This window comes from Cydia fagiglandana, chromosome 3 (genome assembly GCF_963556715.1).
Source record: "Cydia fagiglandana chromosome 3, ilCydFagi1.1, whole genome shotgun sequence".
Classification (NCBI taxonomy): Eukaryota; Metazoa; Arthropoda; class Insecta; order Lepidoptera; family Tortricidae; genus Cydia; species Cydia fagiglandana.
In genome coordinates this window covers 17,280,955-17,306,514 of record NC_085934.1, presented here as the reverse complement: position 1 = coordinate 17,306,514, position 25,560 = coordinate 17,280,955, and the positions used below count along the sequence as shown (strand labels likewise).

The 25,560-nt window shown below is 36.1% G+C and overlaps 1 protein-coding gene across 1 annotated transcript; it reads right to left on the bottom strand.

Moving 5' to 3' along the window:
• Positions 1 to 21,439: 21,439 nt before the first annotated feature.
• Positions 21,440 to 25,123, bottom strand: LOC134680244 (uncharacterized). Its single transcript, XM_063539337.1, has 2 exons — positions 22,507 to 25,123; positions 21,440 to 21,942 (listed from the first exon to the last, which is right to left on the bottom strand). Exons 1-2 carry the CDS (start codon positions 24,710 to 24,712, stop codon positions 21,527 to 21,529), a joined length of 2,622 nt encoding a protein of 873 aa, XP_063395407.1. The 5' UTR covers positions 24,713 to 25,123; the 3' UTR covers positions 21,440 to 21,526.
• Between the last annotated feature and the right edge of the window lie 437 nt (positions 25,124 to 25,560).

Sequence of the window (25,560 nt, the reverse complement as noted above, 5' to 3'; positions counted from 1 at the left end):
AGAGGTAGACCAAAATAACCATGTTATAGATCCTACAAGATGGGCGAGGATCTGGTAGGTCTAGACGGAGATGGCGGGATGACCTGGACGCTTAAATTATCTTAACGACTGGCCGGAGAGGAGATTCGTCAAAACCGAGACGAATGGAAATCGAGGGGAAATACTAATATGTAATATTATTATTGTCATACGAGTATTTATAATTATGTATGGCTTTTATGTTCGAATGCGCTATAGAATATTTGTATTTTATTGAATATTTAAATGTACCTATACCTAACAATTCACTAGAATTTGAACGATGTTTACACGGGAATTCAATTTTACTCGGCTATCATCAACCACAAAACGCTCCAACCCATCAAACGCGATGCCCCTTCAAACTGGCAGCCCATAAAACAAATAAAAAGAAATATGGATCGTCGTTTTTATACTCAATAAAACAGTCTACTTAATACTTGGCAATAAAGTTGTTCCCTAGCGCCCGTCGTGAGCTCGGGCCATTCGCTGTTTGTTCTCCTACCCCCGGTTTACGATCAGATAACTTTCACTCGCGAGTTTTTCAATGAATTCTAAATGTGGTACTACGACATCTTGCGTCTCACTTTGTTTAGGGATCCACTTGTATTCTAGGAAAAAATTAACGAAAAAGTTTTGGCATAATAACAAGTCAGTTTGCAACTGTAATGAGAACATTTTTGTATTAAAGCGTCATTTATAGGCACAACAATGGATGTCACAAAACAATGTATTTTTGTTTTTTAAATAATAATGGATATTTGTTATGATTCCACACGTACAGTGACATAATTATAGGTCTCGTCCCAAGCCATGCCCTTACCACAACACGTCCGCCCTTGGTAACAAGAGATTACTATTGGAATATGCCTCCATGAGTTAATTACCTTAAAATGTACAAATGTACGTACTTAAATAGGTAAAAGGTAAGATTCACACAGCCTGTAATAATAATTTTTATTTGAATGTTTTGTAATATTTATTTTTCCAATATAGGAATAAAGAATAAAATGAAATTCGTTCATTGTAAAAGGGAAAAGAAAAAAAATCGCTTTTGATTCAGAGGCTTAAAAAGTAAACAATCAAATACAATTACGCCATAGGTAATTATTTTCTGTTTATGATTTTGCTCTCATTCTTAGATGTCATAAATGTTTGTTTTTATTTCGTATTCTTATTTTTTTATGTCTTTAATGAGTCCGCCATAATGTACTATAGCATAATTATTTTTATTTAGATGAAGAATAAAAAAGTAAACATATAAATTAACCTAAAGGTAGACGTCGTGCTCGTCACTGTCCCAGTACAAGTCAGGTGACAGCAGGGTGTCAGGGTGTCATCCATTGGGCATTATAGCCAGTTGAGCGAGATATGTACCTTAATTAATGTACCAACGCCAATTCCTGAAACTAATCGAGTAGGTTATAGTACCGACGACCACTAGAACACTCTAATTATCCGTAAATGCTGTTGAGCGAGTTTTCCTTCCATCTAAGATTTTGAAAACCGTTGGAAAACGCGTTATCATTTCTGGTGCAGTAAGTTCAGGTTCCTCTCTGAACAAAGCTCCCTGAGCACTGAGCGGACGGCCATGCGTGGCCGGGATCGCGTATATCATTGTTAAAATAAGTTATCAAAGTAATCGAGAGATTCGAATCGTCGCATCATCAGAATAACATTACGCAGATTTAGAAGCCATTTTGTGCAATAAAAGGTACAAATTTACCATGGTGCATTTTATATTCAAAACTTTATTTTTAGAACCCTTCCCATAAAATGTTTTCGCGTCTGCGCCATCAACGATAATGTCCACTTTGTCGTGCGTCGCCTCACCGACATAATAGTTTTCACAACACTCTCTATGCCTACTCACAGTCTGAAGATCGAGAGGCAAAGATAATCTGACGTTCAAGAGTATTCTTTGGTGAGTGTTTTGACAAGTTCGAGTTATCAATAATGAAGGGAGAAGGAGCTAATATTGGTGTCAACATACCTAATAATATTAGAAACCATATGGATTAGATGTCTTCGTGTCAAAAGTGACGTTTTTGTTTGAAGAAGCGTCACAATTGACACGGATATATCTAATCCGTATCGATTCTCTAGATCTATTAATTGACGTATCTAAAAGTTCTAATCGGGCCGTATGTGTAATAAAAATAAAAGTACTAGACTGAAAAATTATGATAATGAAACCGGTTGCGAAGAATAAAAAAAAGCTCTAAATATGGCTACGTTAAGCCCGAGCTTCAAGTATGGCGAAGCCATAAATTTGTCACTGCATAGTCGCTACTTTAGCATAGACAGACTAGCAACAGTGTTCAATGCTTTCGATTCTGTCATATTCTTGACACAGGTACCACTTTAGGAACAGAAACAACAACGAACAATTATTTAGACATTTTGCATAAATTCATGGTAAAATTTGTGTTATTTCACGAACAAACTATCGCGGTAACCGAACACATAGCCATTTAACTTTTATTTCTCTTTGGGTTAATATTATCGTTAGCTTACTAGTTATTAATAATCACATACAGTACACGTAATTCAAACTAAAAAGATTAAATCATAAAATCATAACCGTTCAACGTGCAATATAAATAAAACTTTGTTTCGCTGGCGAATTAGCTCTTCCACGTCCTCAGTTCCCTGCGGCACTATTTCTCGCAACTGCATCAAAGACGGACATTAAACTTGCATTAACGCTCCGAGTTTTATTGAAACTTTTAATTTTGCATTCATTCGGCAGCCGCGCGAAGTTTGCCGTGCGATTTAAGATCTTTATTCGATTCTTTGCCTTTTTTCTGGAATATTATAAGCTTCATCAAGTTCTTCGGTATTTTATCATAAATTACAATAATTTAAAAACGTTTCCATAATCTTAACTATTAGCATTACTTGGAAATATTTTAATTTTTTAAGAAGGTAATTTCGCCACTGTTTTAATTTGATAATATGTATATGAATTAATCCCAAATAATTGAACTAAATATGTACTTAATTGAAAATCTACTGACTTCCCAATTTAAAGGCTTGGATTATAATCCAAAGAAGATATTATCTGACATTGTACAAGAACCTATCCATAATTTATCAACAAACAATTATATGTCAAACATTTGTCTTGGAACAACGTTATAGTCCTACATACCAGTACTGGAATAACAGAGAATATCCAGTCGGATGATTTTAATATGGGCCCAATTGAAACAACCCTCGTCAACGCCAGCACTATTATAATTGGACACACCTTTAGTTATGAGGCCCTAAGATATAACACGAATTTGATTGTTGAAACAATATTTTTTTTGTTTATATTACACTATTTTATAATAATTAAATAAAAAAAATATAATATCTAGATATATTTAGTTGTCCATAATTTTGGCTTAAAAGCGTTTTTTTTAAATATATATTGCTGTTTGGTGAGGGTCAACAAAGGGTCGGTCCTCGCTAGGAGTACGGCGACCGATTGCCTTTAAGTTTATATTATTTATGATTTTAAATCTTTATCAATTACCTACATATTAGTGCGAACTAGGCGACCCTACACCGCAAATACCATAATTTTTAAATTTTGTGCATTCAGGGAAGAGTACAGGTAGGTACATATGGTACTCGTATGGACTGTGTAGCTACGGCACGGATGCTTCTCCAAACGAAAATCTAGTTGACACAAATGATAATGTACCGCGGTAAACCGATTATACCCTATTTGTATTAATGTGGCATTTTAATCCCACTGTATGTAGCCACAGCCATCGATCCGTGATAGTGGTATTTCTGTAAGTCTCAGTATTAATTAAGACATACATACATAATATACACGCTATTGATAATATAAGCCATATATCCGATTATAGCAGACACAACGCACCTGAATACATGTTCTGATAATTACTCAAACTGGATTACAGAGCAAACAATGGCATTAATATTATGTCTAGGGATTTAAGTTCTAGACGATATTATATTAGCACAACTAGTAATAGTATTGTTTGGTGAAACGAGATCGGTAATTTAAACGTCAACACTATTATATTGTACCTATTCATGTTAATAGGCCTGATGACAGTAACAAAGAATCATGGAAATAATGGTTTCAAAGAAACATATACAGAGAGTAAATCTAATACGGGCGATAAATTAAATCGGACATAGTATTCATTAGTGTAATCATGAAGTAAAAGGTTTTTTTGAGTTGCAGTTCATTACGACCCCATAATTAATTTTTTAAAAATTTCTCAGCAGCAATGTACCAGCCCATCGACACCCCATACTTTGATAAATTATGAAAGCCCTTGTTACCAACATTGAGGCATAGAAATAATCTTATCGAATTAAAATGACTGCTATTGCATTTTGGTGGCACATACCATACTTGCTTTTAACATAGACGTATTATACTTACTTTTCTTTAGGTTGGTATGATTGGTAGTAAAACGTCAAACGTCATTTGAATTGTCGTGAACGTGGAAATACGTGGTTATTTTTTATTGTAATTGGTAAAATAACTTAAGCTGTTATTTAAATGGGGGCCAAATCTTTAAGGAAATGTGAAGTTTGTAGTGGGTGTGTAAGAAGACTAACTACTGACGCATTTTTGGCCAATTTTCCAACTTGATCCGAACAGGTCGGTAAACTGATGTTTGTATGCAATATTTTAATTTTTTACTTTGAGTCGTTAACAGTTACTAATTTAATTAGTTTTAGTCGTGTACAATCCATGATTAAAACGAAAATATTTTGTGAATAAAGTATTTTTAAGTAAAAAACTAAGTAACCTATGACACGAATAGTGTACGACCAATTTTATCGATAATCTCTTTATTTCAGATGTCGATTATGGGCAAAGCTGGGGAAAAGGAAATGAGGATTTGGCGTATTTATTTACCTATTCAAAAGCTGAATGGAAACAAGTTCATTTGTGGAAATCATTCTCCATCCAGTGCCTTCAATAAAAAGGGACCAGATTAAAAAAGAATGCGCGCGAATTCAGCATATTGTAATATGCCTACTTGAATAATAAACTATGTTATTTTTATCATGTAAAATAAAATTGTTTATATATGTATATATATATATAATGTTCTTTTATTTTATTAATAGGTAGTACAGTAGGTAAATTCAGCAGCACGTATCGCACATTTATCGATATCGATAAACAGTAGGTACTGGAAGTGTCGAGCCCTAGCGTTGTTTTTTTTGTGTTGGTAGTATTGTGTGGTTTTTCTTTTTTTAACAATTATGGCCTGGATGCGAGATCTTTAAGCCTGTATTTGGTGTGTTGGGATATGTACGTTCATAATTCGGTTCGAGGATTGTTCGAGAGTGCCGACTCTTAAAACGTAGTGATTATATGCTCTTTGCAATGTACTGTAAACATGGTTGCGGTACCGAAATGTCAAATGTTCATTAGCAATACAACAATAGCATTTACAAACTTACCTATCTGGAGGAACATTCACAATACATATTAGCATTACACTGCGTTTAATGTTTTGTAGTTATTTTGGTAGATAAAAGTACTACTAGGCGTGTTAAAAGATATTAAATCTTATTTATTTATCATGTTTATCAACAAGAAACTGACTTCATTTTAATCAGTCAGTCACGATGACAGCACTTGACGTGATTATTTCTAATCTGAGCAATAGACAAGCACCTTTGATAGCACACCCTTTTTGAAAATTCATCTAATAGAGTCTGGCTAGCCAAAAATTGTTGACAGATATTTCGTTGTTGTATCACCAATTGTCTATGATTTAAAAAAAAGCTAAAAGTCAGTTGTCAATTGATGTCATTCATTCAAATTGTTTGCGGTTTATAAGGGGTTTATTTTAAATAAAATTAATAATTTCTATACTGAGCGTGGTTCGGCAACTATTATTTAAGCTCGTAAATAATTACGACAGTGTGCGAAGTCGATGTGTAGCGTTGTATAACGAAAAACTGCAATGTTTACAACTCCTAACCAAACGTAAACAAATTTGGAGGTTGGTGCTCTATAAATATTTTGATACTTTAAGTACTAGTTCTAACATTTGCCTATTACTTTGATTAAGTAAGTGAATTTATTAATGCCTGAATCTCATAAATAGGACAAGTGTATAAAGAAACGGATAAACTAAAAGTTCTGAAAAATATCTATAAAATATTAATATTTGAACGTAAACATATGTGTTTGTCGTTGACTGTACTTTAAATTGTGGTAGAAATTATGTGAGCTGACTTTGAGTGCACGTAAACGTTTATTTAACTTATTTCATTAGGTACCTTACTTGAGCACATAATATCAAAAATATTGTCTAGTATCAAAACTATAATTCCTACTACACAAAGTGTGACCAGTCCAAGATTTTTTGAATTTCCCGCCAAATCTTTAGGTAAAATTTCAGTAGCCAGACTCTATCTCATAAGTGATTATTGTGTATTCATTTCGTATTTAATTTGCTTGATTTTTTATACCAGGATGGCGGAAAATAAGCATACGGCCCGCCTAATAGTTGTACAGTTATTACCAAAATTATTTCGAGAATTAACTAAACCGTCTAAACCTCGGAGTAATTAACAATTGGTTATATCCTCCAAGGTCTAAACACCACAAAACTTGGTTGGTAGAGTCTGGCTAACCAAAAATTGTTGACAGATATTTTGTTGTTGTATCACCAATTGTCTATGATTTAAAAAAAAGCTAAAAGTCAGTTGTCAATTTATGTCATTCATTCAAATTGTTTGCAGTTTATTTTAAATAATATTAATAATTTCTATACTGAGTGAGGTTCGCTAACTATTATTTAAGCTCGTAAATAATTACGACAATGTGCGAAGTCGACGTGTAGCGTTGTATAACGAAAAACTGCAATGTTTACAACTCCTAACCAAATGTAAACAAATTAGGAGCTTGGTCCTCTATAAATATTTTGATACTTTAAGTACTAGTTCTAACATTTGCGTATTACTTTGATTAAGTACGTGAATTTATTAATGCCTGAATCTCATAAATATGACAAGTGTACAAAGAAACGGATAAACTAAAAGTTCTGAAAAATATGTATAAAATCTAAATATTGGAACGTAAACATTAGGTGTTTGTCGTTGACTCTACTTTAAATAGTGGTAGAAATTATGTGAGCTGACTTTGAGTGCACGTAAACGTTTATTTAACTTATTTCCTTAGGTACCTTACTTGTACACAGAATATCATAAATATTGTCGAGTATCAAAACTATAATTCCTACTACACAAAGTGTGACCAGCCCAATTTTTTTTTAATTTCCCGCCAAAAAATTAGGTAAAATTTCAGTAGCCAGACTCTACATTGTGTGAAAACGTGGCAAACTCTTTGGTGGAATTGCAAGTTTCTTATTTTATTTCAACTCTGATTTGACAATGTCAGTCGTTCGATTCAAAAGTAATCGTATGTTATAAAAATGCCTAGTTTAACAACTTTTACTGCTCCTGAATTAATGGACATGATTTTAATTTACGGTGAAACACTACAAAATGGTCATCGAGCGCTAGCTGTGTACAGAGAGCGATTCCCTCATCGGGTTAGTACCAAGAAACGCTCGAGTAATTGTAAACGCGATACAGCGAGCTCGCGAAGGATTGCCCGTAACTGGAAGGGTGGAGGGGGCAAAACTAAACTCAGGTTTCTCAGAATTTGTATTGTATTAAATTGTTTTTTTTAGCTGGTTTTCTTTAGGTAAGTATTTCAGCAACTTCAGTACATTTCAGTTGTAATTTCAATGGGTCGTTATTAAAATAAATGATTGCTTTAATAAGATTTTTTGATGTAATTTGATTTTAAACTAGGTAGTAATTTCGTCCGATAAAAAACATCATACTTATTTATTATTTACCCACTCATGACAGTTAATGACATTACATACGCAATAGGAGTTTTTGAAAGTAACTGTCAACGAGCGTTTAACGTGAGTGTGTTTGCATTACATTGCGGGCTGAATTATTTTGTATGGACAAAATTATTGTTGCAACTTTAAGTAAATGTTATCTAATTACCTTTACTTTGTCCTATAATAACCACCGTTAAGAGATTCGCCCGTATTAGATTTACTCACTGTATATTATGTTAATATGATTCTAAAAAATTAACCAAACTCAGTATAAACTTATTATTAATATATTAAATAAAATAAAAGTGCAAAATTCTCCAATCGGCCATTTTCACTGAAACGCCAATCAGAAGCGATCTAAGAAGTGACGTCATCAATCCATTACATATTTCTTAGAGCAGCATAGACAACCTCATTTACTGTAATCCATACATCCTCACCAAAGAGTTTGGAGGTTCAAAAAAATATTATTTCGCCACTAAACATTTATTGCGTCCAAAAAATATTATTACACGATATAAAGTAAATATTTATTTGTTATTTTATAAATAAAACGGTAAATAATACGATACTTCACCAAAAAACTTTTCAAATGATTTGGCTGAACGGAACTATCATTGCCATGTTGGCTGTCGTAACCAGAAAAAATGAAAAATTAAGAAGTAAAACCGGCGCTCGGTATTTTCACTAAAAATTTACATGTATCTAATTAATCTTAAATTGCAACCGTGTGAGAGTTTTTGTATAAAATGAGTTATTGTGTTTAATTTTTATAATGTATTTATCACCCCTAATCGTAATATATGGTGCTGAATTAACAATATCATTTGAGTTCAAGGCGAAATTCGTAGCTGTAAGTATGTAAACAATATCTACCACACTATCACCAACTAATTTATGACGTCACAAATGGCGTGCGAGGCGTTTTCGCGCGTGGTTTAAACTAGCTAAAATAAATGCGATTATATATGTTAAATCTTATGAGTATAGCTGAAATAATATTGTGTTTTTAAGAACCAATACAAGTGTAGGTACCGACATTATTAAAAGGGATTTCAAAATTTGTCAGGCCTATTCTTATAAAATAATAATAACCCATCATAGGTACCTACCCACATGTACCTGTACCTACAATGCATATACAGATATTGAGAAATTGACAGAAACAAAAAAGATCCGAATATTAAAGTTTTTCATGTATTTGACAATGGTGGGCTTTCAAAATCAGACACTTGAATTGAACAAGAATATTTTTGTCACATTAACATACTAGTAATAAGAAAGACAACCCCTTGTTTGAAACGCTTTCAATAATAATTAATTAAAATAATATAAAATATTTCGCTATCGTGCATTTCAATTAATCAATAAGGTTTTAAGCAAGCATTGACCCCGTAAATCATTCAAATGCCAAAGCGCCCAATTCAAGAGAACTCAAGCGGCGTATCCCCAAAACAAAAGCAATCTTCAAAGCGTGTAAATAAAACTCAGTCAATTCCTCCGCAACAAAGGAGCCAAATTGAAATTGAACATTTCTAATTACTCATTAAGTGTCCCGTAATCGAAAAAGAAAGGAAACCTCCCCGAAATGAAACGTTAATCGAATTTCTGAAGAGAATTAGAACTCATAAAGAAATCGCTTGTTTCTGCTCGGGACAGCTTTGTCGCCGTCGTAAAAATCCTCTATTTTCGCCGCTTCACCCTTGCTCGCCGACAATAATTCGCGTCTTGGCGGGAATTTAATCCTGGGTGCTTTAGGAAATCGTGCAATCAGCTTACACATTTTTCTAAAGAAATATATTACTTGTAGTTTTAGCGTAAGCAATGTTAGTTTTCTTACTTTTTTCATTTTATCTCAGAATATCTATGTATTTTGGACGATATTGAGAATTTATCAATATTTTACGACCTTGACACGACTCGCTGTGCAAATCACGCTCTTATAGTGGAAGTTAATGTATCATATCAATAACAAATTAAGTTCGATATCCTTCTTTAAAAAAATCACATGGCTGAAGCAAAAATAATACTTGACTGATTGTAATGATACATGAATATTCTAGTTAGTGCAGATAACGTACCGTACCGTACCGGGTCATGTCAATAAGTGCTCAGAAATAAGGAAGAATTATTTTAATGTAATAAAATGTAATACTCGTATTAAACTATGTTTTATTTGTTTCACGTGTATATCTAATCTTACATTTAATGAGTATATTTAAGTACAAAGTAACTAGTCTCTAATACAATGGCCAAAAGTATAACTGCGTTCACAAAGTTAGCAAGAACTGGCAAGTTTCCAGAATAACCGTGGAAGGAGCAGTTTTACGGCGATCCGATCAACTCGACACCGAATCTAAATCAATTTGTGCTGCGCTCAGATCTAATCATTTCTACTTTTACTCTAGAAATTCTAAAAGGGAAGAACTAAAGAGATTCTTTGACAATATATAATAGTACATTATTGTCGAGGCTCGGAAGTAGCTACTTGCAGGCTGAGGATTCGTTTTAAACGGACGACCTTGGGAGTCCGTTTAATTGAATCCGAAGCCAGCAAGTAGCCTTCCAGCCGAGTCATATATAGTGCTTTTCTCAAAAATGGTGCAAGAAACATAAATATCATAGAAACATTTTACAAAAGCAACGTTCTTACGTATATATTTTCACAGAGAAAAGCCCTTGCCGCCTTTTTATTTTTTTAATAAAAAAATAGAAGTGTATTTTTCTGCCGAAAATACGCCAACCTATTTGAGACAACTAAATAGTCGCGGTACTAATCATCTGTTTGGCTGTGTAATGGGCCTGTGCCTTCATTTGATATGGCCATTTGAACTTTTAAAAAGTTTGGAACTCGACAAATAATGGAATTTGTATGCAACATTGCAGTCCCAAAATCGAGACTGCAATGTTTTTAACTTTTTAATTTTTGGTTGACCATAAACTCCGCGCTTCGCGACCTATTTCTTAGACGGCAAAGTCGACTTTGCCGTCCATTTTTGAGAAAAATTGCTTAGGTACTTGTGATAATGGGGATCCTATTTTAAAATGTGAGGCTTTGAACTTCATGTAAAGAGCTTATTGGAGTTGAAACTCTGGGTCCATGGGGTCCCAGCGCGCATAAGTTGTTCGCAGAAATCGTGAAGCGTCTGTTTGACGTAACTGGTGACCGAAGAGCTCGCGGCTACCTCGTACAACGTATCAGCATTACGATACAGCGGGGAAATGCCGCCAGCATCCTTGGTACAATGCCTCAGGGGCCTATTTTAGATTTAAGCGAGTTATTAATTTCGTTTAGTAGTACCACAGTATATTGTATGTAAATATTGTAAATAAATTATATTTCAAAGAGCTTATTACACTTATCTTGCCGTCGGGTCTTAGATCGTGGTCCACGACCTCGCGCCCAAGCAAAATCACTTTCTGTTTTAAGAAAAAATCGTTAAGAGCCAACAGGAGTGGTCATTTCTCCATACAAACGTACTCGACTGTTTCCTCCGTGGGTGGGTTAGTGTTTAACAGTAACTTCATGGATTGCTGCGACATAATGCATATTGCTTGTATCAGCGATAAAATACATGTATATATACGCATAAGCGAATAGAATAAATGGAATTATTATACTAGACACCGAGCCTATCACTTCTAACCCTCTCCAGTCACCCTACAACTATCCTGTTGCTACATGATGCTTGAGCAATGTTTTTTTTCAACACAGATTAATAATGTCAATATCTGTGTCGGACCGTTTTGCTTTTTTTGATATTTTTGTTTTTTAAGGCGCTAGAGTCCATCAAAAATGGCCAAAATGGCCTAATTGACTATGCTACAATGAGAGGCGTAGTATTCAAAACTGATATCAATTAGCCAAAAAAGCAAAACGGTCCGACACAGACAATTTCATAATTATTTAGATTTCCAAGTTTGGTTAGGATTGGTTAAGTTTTGGAGGAGGAAACAGTCGAGTACAAAACCTCGATTTTTGAGATTTTTACCCGGGTTTTTCTTTTCGTCTTGTTTCGCACTAGTTTTTGGAGCCGCTTCCGTTAGCAAGACGGGTATATTTACCTAAAATATTTAAAACTTTGCTCCTGTTTCGTCTTAACTATTTTTCTCCGTCTACAATGTTGTTGTTACCATGTGTGCTAGCATGACGTACTGATATTTATAATATATCCAGGTTCAAATAACCCGCTAGGTTTTATTAAAAAACTGTTCTTAAGTAGTTTGAAAATAATCGTGAATTATAATAAGTTGGTTTGTATAAACTCATTATTAAATTGAATTTAGTCTTAAATTGAATTAAATAAATATATTTTCGCATTCAAAACAAATACTTTTGATAATAATGAAATTACAATAAAATGTTTCAATGTTTAGTAAACGTAAATTTGAAAGGCTCGACGGCGATTCAATTTAAACTTATTATAGAATTATTTGAAGAAGTTTATCGCCACAAACTCATTCAAATTAAATCTATTTCGGAAACGGTGTCGTTTTAGACTTTGACACTATTATAATGTCAACTCATTTTGTGCTCGTTAAAATTGCGACAAATAAATAAATAACTTTATGGAAAAAAACAAATATAACAGTCTAAGTAACAAAAATAATTATGTATCGTATAAAATAAGTTAAAATCCTTTTCACATCACCCATTCGAAAAAGAGTTTTTCCTTCCTGCTAGGAGGGATCAAAGTGACAATTTTCAGTTCTCGGACAGATTTTATTTCTTTAATTGCATATTTTTTTACCTTAAATAAATAAATAAATTCATTTATTCGCGACCAACTTGGATCAATAGTGTTAGTGACAATTTTATCTTAAGGCTAATGTTAGTCTATAATATACACAATTATTTACTTACTAGCTAACTACTACAATATAAACAATATTTTGGAACGCTACGAAAAAAAAAAATCATGTCCTCTAGAACAGAGAAGTGCCACTTTGAGCCCACTTAGCTGTGAAGAGAGCGCCCTTTTTCGAATATGTTAGGTGATAGAGTATGACATATATTATTTTATCAACCTTGTATTATTATTTTTATGATAATTTAATGTTTTATATTTATTAAAATTTAATCATCATCATTGATAAATAATAGTGTTGTAATAAATACCAAATAAATTAAAAAAAAGGAAGCATTCAAATATCTTTATCCTGTATGTTCAGTTATAGGTAATATGCTTGTTTCCAAGCCAAATTACTCTAAACTAGTTAGTCCGCTATGCAATATTGAGCTAGCTCTGAATGTCCGCGGAACTATTACGCGAACTAGTAACCGAAGCGGAAACTCGTGCAATCACTTGTGTGTTGAGCGACATGATTTGAAACTTGATTGATATGCATTGCGCTCATCAGACATTGCCGGGTATTATGGCTATGGTGGCTTTACGTGTCTGGCTGTGGTAACAAGGTATAAATGGTATGGTAGAAATGTCCGAACCCCGTTATCAATGTGGCGGTTCATTGGGTTGGCAAATACTTTATACTATAACGTCGCCTTAAATAAAATTAAATCATAATTTCACTATAAATTGTAACATGGGATTCATGGGCGCGCATGGGAATTTAAATTACTTTTAGTACTTACAAATTAGAAACGACTGGGAAAGATAGGTTATTTTAGAATTTCTTTTGTTTTGCTATTAAAATATTTTCACGCAGCTCTTTTTATTCTTAATTCCATGGATATCTATTTCTTGGAAAAAATATTCTTTTAATATATTAACTTCGGCGAAGTTGGGCGCCAACGGTAAAGTTAGGGATCTCTACGGAAGATACTTTTGCCACCCCGATTTTTAATGAATTGGAGCATTGTTAACGAGGTTTGGTTACTTGACTTCACTTAGGCCCGCTTGCACCATTCTACTAACCCGGGGATAACCGGTTAAACCTGGAGTTACCAGTACAATTTGACATTAGGTTATTAGGTTTAACCGCTTAACCTCGGGTTAGTGGGATGGTGCAAGTGGGCCTTAAGGTGTAACGAGTTACATTGTACGTCTGTTATGAAAAAGTTCCGAACCACATAATCAGGATAATCAAAGGATCAAATCGTAATTTTATTATGACCGCGGCTTGGATTCCAAATTCAAGAATAGGTACATCTATGATTTCTGCTAGCCAGCCAAACTGTGCGTGAAATCGGTTTTCCAGAGTTTGATCTGCAGTTTGGTTCAATGAACGAATCCTTCAACGCTATTCCATGTATTCCCTCATCCATAAATAGGATTTAGCTAAGGAACATACTTGCATTCCTGCCTTTGCTGAAACGTGAGTTACGGCTCGATTCTGAAAATGTATTAGATCTCTACTAGACCTCAACAAGTTATATGGATAATTTAAAGGTATTTGTAAGATAGATATGTCAAATTTGACGTTTCCGCGATTCTGGAGGTCCTCTTGAACGATTTCGACAAGTTATGACTTAGATATCCAAGTCACATCTAGTCGATATCTAATGTAAATCTAGTTGATCTCTATATCGTTTCTAGATCTTGTGATTATCTCGTTTCCCGAATACGCGTGTTAGTCGAATTTAAACTGTTGTGAGACATACTTCAATCGTAAAATTATTCAACATAGGTTAGTTGTGACGCATTAAAGTAGAGATGGATCAGGACACTAATCCGCCTATAGTAGACTCAAAGCAAACTGACGACCTACTTATTATCACTATCTCTCTCACTCTACCCACGACCACGCGAGTGTGAATGAGAAGTTTAACGACCCCAGTCGTCAGTTTGGTTTGCATCTACTATAGGAAGACACAACATTACGTGCACTGCTCTTAATTGGAAGTGGCCGGCAGGGAACGTAGATCGGGGACGTCATGTGCATACATGGCGGAGCTCTGTTGAGAAGGAGCTGAACGCCATTTAGTTGAGATCGAGTGAAATTAAAGACCGCGGATCGACGGACGTGATGCGAGATGAGAAGCACCTCTGTATAGTCGAATGGTTTTAAAATGTCGGTATCCACTTCAGAGACTGCCTGACGATGAATTGCATTGTTATCTTTTGTAAAACCAAACCGATATGAATACCAATAAAAAAAAATCTAAGCAAATACATATCATCTTTACCGCTTGAAGGGTAGAGTTACATTACAATAGCAAGTACTCAATATAGAACCTTTTGGAAATTAAAGATGAAACAAACACCGTGGGCGACCAGGGCTCTAAATTCCAAAAGGTCCTATAGGTATCGAATACCTGCTGTTGTAATTCTAACTATATTCTTTAAGCGGTAAAGTTGTTATCTGTTTGGTATCGCTTGTTGTTTTTGCTTTTTATATTGCACAGGTAATTAGCGGATTGTTTTAACAAAAGAAAACAATACCATACATCGGCAGATAAACTCTCAAGTGGATTCCGATATTTTAAAACCGTATGACTGTACCAATGGGGATAAGAACAACAACAATTTCAAACAAAGTGCCGTATTCGAACTTCAAGATGTTCACAAAAGACGACACGTACTAGGTAGATCCATTCTAGATACGTTATAGTTTAGATATCAACTAGTTCTCTTTTGCAGCGCAATTCGGGCAACCAATGTCACTTTTACGTTAGATAGAGTAAGATATCTATTAGATGTGAATTGGATCTCTAAGTCATATCCTGAGGAAATCGTTCAAGAGTATCTCCAGAATCGCGCAAATGTCAAATTTGACAGGTTAGATCTTAAACATATCGTTTTCGTATCTTGGTGATGTCTAAAAGATATCTAATAGATGTCTATTTCAAAATCTGAATCGGGCCCAAAGTTTATTATTTGTTATATGTTACTCACCAGCTTCCGCTGATACGTGAGTCAGCGGCACTCCGTCGCGGAACCAGCGTGTGACGGTGACGTGCGCGCGTACCGGCGCAGACGCAGCGCAGGTCAGCACGGCCGCGCCGCCGGTCACGCCGTGCGTAGCTTGCACGCGCACTTCCCAAGACTCGTCCATTACTGTAACAAATGTAAACAAATTAGGTATAAAAATTCAGAAGTCTTGAACATATACCTAGTTAAGGATGACTCACGTTAGACCGGGCTGTGTCCGGGTCGGAGCTTCTGCCGCATCGTTTTTTATGGAAAACGTGACTGCCTGATTTCCATAAAAACGTCACGTGATTGCCTGTTATGTCATAGAAAAGTAAGCGCCGGAAGCTCCAGCCCGGACACGGCCCGGTCTAACGTGAGTCATTCATTAAACGAATTGAAAAAAAAAAGGGTTGTATTGTGTTGTGTATGTCAGAGGAAATTGACTTACATAGCCGGTGAAAATATGTCTAGAAGTAGTCTTATGTTCATAAATATGTGTTGAAACGAATAAAAACTACAACCACATGGTAAAACATGGACAAAAGCCACCATACTCACGCGCTACCTATACTCATCTTGTGTATACCTCCACAAATATCACTACTTAAAGTATCCACAACCCGTTTTAGGTCTGACGTGATCGTTATATTCTAACTTTTTGACCACATCGAACATCCTTTGTTCATTATAGACGCATGCCTTATGTAACATTCCAAAATGTCCGTAGCCCCAACAGATCCGCAATATTGCAACAGTGACGCAACATCGTTAGTGTGTCACTGTCCTGTTGTACACGTCACGTGACGAGTGACCTAATTAATTATCGGGAGAGGGCCTACCGCGAACCACGTTCGACATGTTGCCTCTCTGTCGTAGTTGTAATTTCGTACATAAGTATGACAGGGAGGTAACACGTCAAAAGTGGTTCGAGGTAGGCCTTATGAGGCACTGCAGCCCGGTTTATAATAATTAAGTAGGTAACTGAGGGGATCAGTCAAGGTGCAGGATAGGGCTTTAGGAAAATAAACGTGTTTAATATTCAACGTATAAACGCATACACACGACGTGCAGTCTTGTTATACTGCGTACTCGTATATGAATACTTACTATATACTTTATTGTTCATAATTAAAAATAACGCACAATGGCGAAGTAAGCCGATGGGGCGCAGCATACAGGATAACTCACGTAGACCGGGCCGTTATTTCGGCCAACACTACCCACTAAATTATATATACTCGTATGTGTAGCTAAATTTTTTCCCAGTAGCGAGGTGCACTGATTAGCAAAAAAAGTCCAAATTTAATCAGGTGATAAAGGTGACAGTGTGGCTATAATGAAATCCACCGCGCCATGAATAATAAGCGGTCGGACTCTGATTTCCCCTGTTGCCGATGGCCGAAACGGATGGCGAGGGTGCCGTAAAATATAAACAATAGCGGTAAACATTCATATAAAACCATATTAATGTAATATAAAGTTGGTCACGCAGATCTTGTCAGTAGAAAAAGGCGGCAAATTTGAAAAATGTAGGCGCGAAGGGATATCGTGTCATAGAAAACTTAAATTTCGCGCCTTTTGCTACTGACAAGATTTGCTTGACCATCTATATATAGTATTTTTTAATTTTAAAACGGACTTACCGCTAAACCATTCATTTTCTAATAATATATTTGTGTTTGCGAGGCTGTAATTGTGTTTATGCGGGTAAAGGATGACTCAGGCTAGACCGGGCCAGGGCCGGGCCGGAGCTTCTGGCGCTTCGTTTTCTATGGAAAGTACCACGTGATCACTGATCAGCCTTAATAAAAAATGAATTTACTTACTATGTCGGACGCCTCGACCCGGGCACGGCCCGGTCTAAAGTGAGTCATCCTTAATGCTCCTTGATTTTGAAAACTAAATTTTTGGCGTCATTATTGAATAGACCAACCATACGGTTTTACGGCATGAAAAATTATGTGCAATAGAGTTAACTCGCTCAGCGCTTTGTGTATATACCACAACATAAGTGCATTTTTTATCGTCACGGCAGTTAAAATTAATGTTGTTCTTAGAGCCGAGGCGGTGTCTAGACGGCTGCTAAATGATTTCATAAATAAACGGCCACAAACAGGATAAATTGAAATATACTTACACAGTATAGATGTAGAATAGAGAGTGCTATATGTAGTGAGTATATATGTATGTAATACTATGTCTATTATAATATATTTGTTTTAAAATGAAACATCTCCTTATTAGTTTTTACGTTATTAAAAAAGAAATAAAACATAATTAAATATTAATTGCAGAAAATTTCTACTGTAAGTAATAAATATATATATATTGTATGTAAATAAATGATTTAAAACAAGTAATAAAGATTGCATCATCTTAAATGTACGGACTATTTCCGTGGCTCTTCAGCGCCTGATAAATTTAGATTCTATTCGATTAGATTAGATTAAAATTTTGATAGCATTTTCTTATCGTGAACGGGCGTTTCAGTCTAATTCTATTTCTCCCACTTTCTTAAATTGTTTTAGTATTATAATAGGTATATATAGTTTGATTCATTCAACAGCTCTATATAACCGAAATTATGGCCCTTATTATTATCATCAACAGTGCGTACAAAAAGGTATTCTTCATGTATAACTTCAGGATGGTCGGATAAGGCAATAAAGTTCGGTCTTCCTCCGATTCGTCCTTTATTGAATGTTCACTCAAACGTAGTTAATACGGCTAAATTACACTATTCAGTAATAATGAAGCATAATCGACTTCTATAGAAGGAATCTTTGTAAGGCTATTGTTCTGAAACCTGGAAAATTCTTAAATGGTGCTAGGGCTAAAACTGCCTAAGTACAAATCTAAAGTCACGTGAACATCAAGGTATTTTCGCGTAATTGTATGTATTATAAATCACAAAACCTTTTAAAACAAAGTCTCCCGCCACCTCTGTCTGTGTGTTTGTGTGTTTGTTCGCGATAGACTCAATCACTATTAAACGGATTCACCTATATCACCTATCAATAGAGTGATTCTTGAAGGTTTAAATGTATAATTTGTTAACCCGTGCCAAACCGGGGCCGGTCGCTAGTTAAGTATATATAAAACCACTTCATAAAAAACTAAGATTTGTTTATACAGTGTGTTTTCTGTAACAGGAGCAATAAATTAAACTGTAGGCATTACTCCTCAAACTGACAAACATTTGTTCAGCAACTTTTGAAAATAACTCATGTTTTGATTTTTATTACACTTTAAAGTTTATTCTAAGACGCAATGTATTGCAAATTTTGTTATGTTAAAAGCGTGACAAGTAACGTCAAACACACTGATGTCAGCGTACATTGAAGGCAATATTTATTTTGTATGAAAAAGAGGAAGTATAAAAGATTCATAATTTTTAAAACTTGCTGAACAAATATTACTCAGTTTGAGGAGTACAGCCTTTAGCTTAATTTATTGCTCCTGTTATAGGAAGCATCCTGCATAAGCTCTTGGTAACTTTTCCTAGTGAGTGGCAAATTTACTCACTAGACACTACACTAACAGATTCGGTTATGCGTGTGCGCGAGACCGTAGTTATACCATTAAGAGTACTCAGGTCGAAACAATACCTCGTTCCGCTGATAAAAGACTCGGCACGTAATCAGATCGTCGATGCATAAACCTTAACTAGTCACTTGCCGAAGGACCCTCCATTCTTTTATAGGAACAGCTTGAAAGAGGTGCTCGAGTGTTGTCACAAAGGCGCATTGTTAGGTGCGGCGGGAATTGCTGTCGATCAAAAAGCCACTTAAAAAGAATCAAATCAACTTTGTTTTTACCATTTTACTCTTAAATACTGCGTGTTAAGATTGAAATTTAATTGCTATACTTTTTTGACAACATGCTGTTAAGGGTAGGTACTATTAAATTAATAGTTTTTAATCGATTCCAGTTTAGTATATTGAAGGTGATGTCAGTAAGTTCATTCTGAATCATCTCTTATTACAATATTTTTTATTAGCCATTTATTTATTTTTCTTCTTAGGCTAGGTCATTTATAACATGAATATAAAAGTAAAATACAAAAACACATAAAAAAAACAAAAAATAAGTATAAACACATTATAAAAAACCTAACCTAGGGTGCCGCCAGCAGCGGGGCAGGGCCCAAGCTATATTTTTATTATTATGTTTTTGAGAAAGTTTTATTGTGATTCTTTTCAAATTGTTATATGAAGTTAAAGCATCCATTCCATCTACCTGTCCTTTATACAAGTAATATTATAAACGTGAATGTAATCATTAAAAAAAAGTGAGTGTATATATTTTTTTTTGATATTTGTTCCACACCAAAATGCCTTTGATACCTAGACACTTACCTACAAAGAAATAGAATATTTGCCGTGTTCGATTAACATTGAGTGGGTAAGAAGATTTACTAAGGGAATATAAATGGAACTAATTAAATAACCGCCTTTGCTTACCTGTGCTTCTACAAAAAGCGCAAAAGTAAATTGGGAAATTCAAGAAACCTTACCGCGAAATGGGAAATATAATTGAAAAACGATTGCATTTCCCTATAATCGGAATCGGATCGCATTGATTTGTTCTTAACCTATTAAATATTACAAACTTAATTTGCCGGGTAACTTGGGCGGAGGCGGAACGGCCGGATGCTCGGGGGACTTAATAAATTCTGTTTTTAAGGTTCTGTTTGTCGTTTGTGTTGGTGCGAAATTAAAAACGTGTTTCCGCTGACGGGGTACAGATTTGGTTATTGGAACAAATTTAGCCAATATTTTTTGGGCACAAGCGGACGTGTCATTTGGAAATACTTTTAAACTAACATTTATAACAAAGACATAAACACGAAATACTTAAACCAAAAATAAGCCAGTTCTCTTGTACATTTTCATGCTACCTCCATTTAAGTTAAGCACTGCAGATTAAAACATTACACTCCCAATTTAAGCGTGTAGATATAATTTATGTGGCCAGTTTTTTTGGCATATTTCCTTGAGGAAAAGTTAATTAGCCGGAACGGCAGCAGCTGCCGCGGCCATAGCGGCCCCATGCACAGCTTTACATAATGCCCGGCAGATTTTTAAAACGGGAAGTTTATACCCGGCCGTAAAAACTGTTGATAAAATTAAAAATAGACAGTCGAAAGCCGACCTGGACTGTTAAATAAAGTTTTCGTATTGTGTTGAATTTTAACGCTGATAAGTATACAGGTATATAATTGAGGCTCATTCGAATAATAAATCACACAGGTTTTCTATTCCATATTATGTTATTCAAGATTTATTTTTGATGAGAATATAAATACCTACATACTAACATAGTTCTCTAATATTTTAATATTACAAACGTAGCCTGTATACCTTGTAACTCATGGACTCAAAAATCATAGAAGCCGATTGTCAACCGCGGTTGCGGTTTTTTTTATATTGGATAACATTTATCTAATTGATAAATATGTGTTACTGAAAAAGTCTATATAAGTACAATGTACAATGTCAAAGCATGGTTAGCTGTAGGAGTAGCACGTTGGACCGGCAATCCAAAGATGTGGTTTGTGCAGGATTCGGTGGTTTTCCAGGGTCCATTCAATGAATACGTTTATTTATAATGATAGAAAATTAATTTTATTACGAAAAGTGGCTTTATACAGCTCAAAATTTAAATGTAACGAGTACGTGTATATCGTGTCGTATATCAAGGCGAATGAACGAGACAAGATGAGCGCGGAGAGGGGCGGTATGGCAGTTGTCTTCGCAGCGCCGCTAGGTGTCGCTAGTAGGTGCGTGAACATGCCCCCGGCCTTGGGAGCACCATCTCCCAAAGTAGTCTTCATCCGTCTAGGTCTGCCGGCTCTGGTAGTAGCGGGCAGATCTTTGAAAAGCTGCGTCGTATTGTTCCTGTCGCCGTGAGGATGTCGGCGACACGGTTCACGCCATCGCTCCCAGGGTATAGACGCGTGACTCGGCCTAACCGCCATTTGAGAGGAGGCTGGTTCTCGTCTTTGATTAGAACGAGACTGTTTAACGCTATGTCGTCCTTCTGAGTCTTCCACTTGGTTCGCCGCTGGAGCTCCGTAACGTATTCAGTGGACCAACGACGCCAGAAGTGTTGACGTAGGGCTTCGATCCTGGCGTAGCGAGACAGGCGAGAAGGCTGCACATCCGTCAGGTCCTCGCTAGCAGGGCAGGTCAACGGCCGACCAATTAGGAAATGGGCAGGCGTGAGCGGGGATAAATCAGTAGGATCTGTGGACAAGGGTGACATGGGCCGGGAATTCAGGATGCCTTCAGCCTGTGTCAAAACCGAGCTGAATTCCTGGTAAGTTAATCTAGCATTACCAACTACACGTTTCAAATGAAATTTGCACGCTTTTATTCCAGCCTCCCATAATCCGCCAAAATGGGGAGAATAAGGAGGAATGAAACTGAATTTGATGCCATCATTGGCAGCGAAATCGACTATATCCTTCGAATTATTTTTTAAAAATGTGGAAAATTCTTTTTCGGCCCCAACAAAGCATTTTCCATTATCAGAATAAATTATATGAGGCTTTCCTCGTCTACTAATAAAACGTTTAAGCGCTAATAAATAATCATCAGTGGTGAGACTCGTAACAAGTTCCAAATGAACGGCTTGTGTGACCATACATATAAACAAACAAATATACGATTTAATAAGCTGAGCTCCTCTCCCCTTTCGGTTAAGTATGAAAATTGGCCCGCCGTAATCAACGGCTGTGCGAATGAACGGGAAACCAGGCTCTAAACGATCCAAAATAACATTACCCATGATAGGACTAAGTACTTTACCTTTCATTCGAATACAGGTAACGCATTCTCGAACTATCTTCCTTGCCAAATTTCGCGCACCTAAAGGCCACCAACATTCACGCAAAGTAGATAAGAGTAGCTGCGGTCCAGCGTGGAGCAGCCGCTTGTGTTCGTAATTGAATAACAACACCGTTAACTTATGTTTACTGCACAATAACATGGGATGTTTTTTGTTGTAATCGAAACTTGTGGAATTACACAATCTACCACCGACTCTAATCACTTTTAACTTATTACGATCGTCTAAAAACACGTTAAGACCGGATATACGATTATATTGTTTACTATTCGTCTTAAGCGGTTTATTTTTAAGTAAATTATCGTAAACGTCCGGAAATGATTGCATCTGCGCGAATCTAACTAGCATAAGACGTGATGCACTGAGCTCGTCCACCGATAATGAACCGGTTTGGCGGAGTTGTTTACGCTCAGAGTTGATGCGTGAGTTTAATATAAAGCGGAGTACATACGCGCCGATTCTAACTAATTTAATGTAAGATGAACATCTATCGAAATTAAATAATTCATCTGGTTGATTACAAACTAAACTTACCGCGGTCGATCGTAACTCGGGTAAATCTTCAATTGCCGTATTTTTACTCGTATTGTCATTAATAAAATCCGATTTTGGGTCGCGCAAAAATGATGGTCCGAACCACCACAAGTCACAATCAATTAAATTATCTAAAGCAACGCCTCTAGACAATAAATCACTAGGGTTGTCTTCGCTTCTCACATGCAACCATGTCGCATTACCGGTGAGATCTTTTATTTGCGTAACACGATTTTGAACAAAAGGCTTCAATAAATGCGGAGACATGCCTAGCCAGGAAATAACTATAGTTGAGTCACACCAGAAGTAAACTTTAGTGAACAATAACCTTAAGGAATCAGTTATTTTCTTGTAAAGTTTAGCAGCAACGAGCGCTCCTGAAAGTTCGAGTTTGGGGATAGTTAGAGATTTCAGGGGTGCGACTTTACTTTTAGCACACAATAATCTGACGGTTACATCTGACCCTTCATCATATGTCCGAATATAAGCGCACGCGCCGTAAGCATGCAACGATGCATCTGAGAAAATATGCAATTCCGTATGTCGAGTGTATACACCCCTTACATGACGCGGAATTCGTAAATCGTTTAAACGGCTCAAAGTATTTATGAAATTATTCCACATCGATTTAATGTCTTCTGGGACCGGGGTGTCCCAATCTACACGACTTAACCATAATTTTTGGAGCAAAATTTTGGAAATTATCACCGCAGGAGAAAGTAGACCTAACGGATCGTAAATCTGTGAAATAATCGACAGCATTATTCGTTTATTTAAGTACGACGAGTTAGGCAAGGGATCGATTTTTGTAGTGTAATACAATTCATCGCGCGTATTATCCCAACCTACCCCGAGCGTTTTGTTCTGGGTGTGCTCACCAACAAAATGCTCCTTGGACTTGTCCTGCGTAACGTCGCAATTAAAGGTCCATTTACGTAAAGGAAAGCATCCTGATTGCAGAACGTTATACGTTTTTTGACATATGTCAAGTAAATTTTGGAAATCATCATCTCCTGTAATTAAATCGTCTACAAATATATCTTGGTTGATAACGCGCGCGATGACGTCATCACCACATTCCGACGCTAACTGTCGTATACAACGTTGACTTAAATATGGCGCACTAGTTTGCCCATAAGTGACTGTATTGAGTTCATAAACGTATAATGGATCGGTAGGTTTTTCACGCCAGAGGATCATTTGCAAGGATCTCTGATCTGGTTGGATCAAAACCTGCCGAAACATTTTCTCCACGTCAGCACAAGCAACGTACTTGTATTGACGGAAACGCATTAGAATAGCAAATATATCGTTTTGAAGTGCTGGACCCGGCAGCTGAATGCTATTCAACGATTTATTTGTGGTGGTGGGGGCAGCACCACTATACACGACGCGCAATTTAGTGGTGGCACTCCCCTCCCTAAACACACCATGATGAGGGTGGAAGTAATTGGGTGTACCATATTCGGTAACACGAGTCATGTGACCCATGTTTTCGTACTCTCGCATGAAATCACAATATAAACGTTTATATTCCGGCAAACGCTCTAATTTACGTTCTAAGGATAAAAATCGATTTTTTGCTAACGTATAAGAATCGCCCAACGTATCAGCTGATTCTCTTAGCGGCATTCGGACGGAGAACCGACCGTCTTCTTCGCGTTTAGTCGTATTGATAAAAATATCCTCACACTTCTGCTCGTCAGGCGTAAGAATACTATCTACCTGAGGGATATCCTCGATCTCCCAAAACTTTCTAAGTTGAGAGTCAATCGTCTGAGTAAAATAACAATGGACTTGATTATTAATGGGCAAGTTCCGTATATTATTTGGACCAGATACCAACCAGCCGAATTTCGAATTTATTAAGTACGGCCCTGTCGGTAATCGAATCTTTTCACCGTCTAAAAGGTCCCAAAATATTTCTATACCTATCAGTATATCGATTTCTGCAGGCACGTTAAAATTGGGATCTGCTAACTGAATATTATCAGGAATACGTATACTATCTAAGTCTATGTAAGTCGAGGGCAAACTGGACGTTATGCGCACACTGTTTACACGGACCGAAAATACATTCGTTTAAGGAATGCCCTTCGCGTAAACAATTATTACATATGTTTTTATTATTAATTAAGTTTAACCTATCTTGGACAGATAAATTTAAAAACTTAGGACACGTATAAAGTGCATGATTCTCGTTACACATCGCGCAGTTTCGAAAACGTTTATTATTTAAAGGTTTTGATTTATTAGCACTGACACTAGCAGAGACACAACTAACTACTTGCGTAGGTTTATTGGACGTGTAATTAGGCTTAGTACTAACCGCGGTCGGTGCCTTGGAATGATTCGAGTTTATCATTTCTAACGTATCCGCCCGGTTTCTGAGAAACGATAAGAGATCTTCCAGCTTAAGTTTCTTAGACTCATTATTGATTGACTTATCCGAGATAGACCCTATGTGAGATTCCCACTTA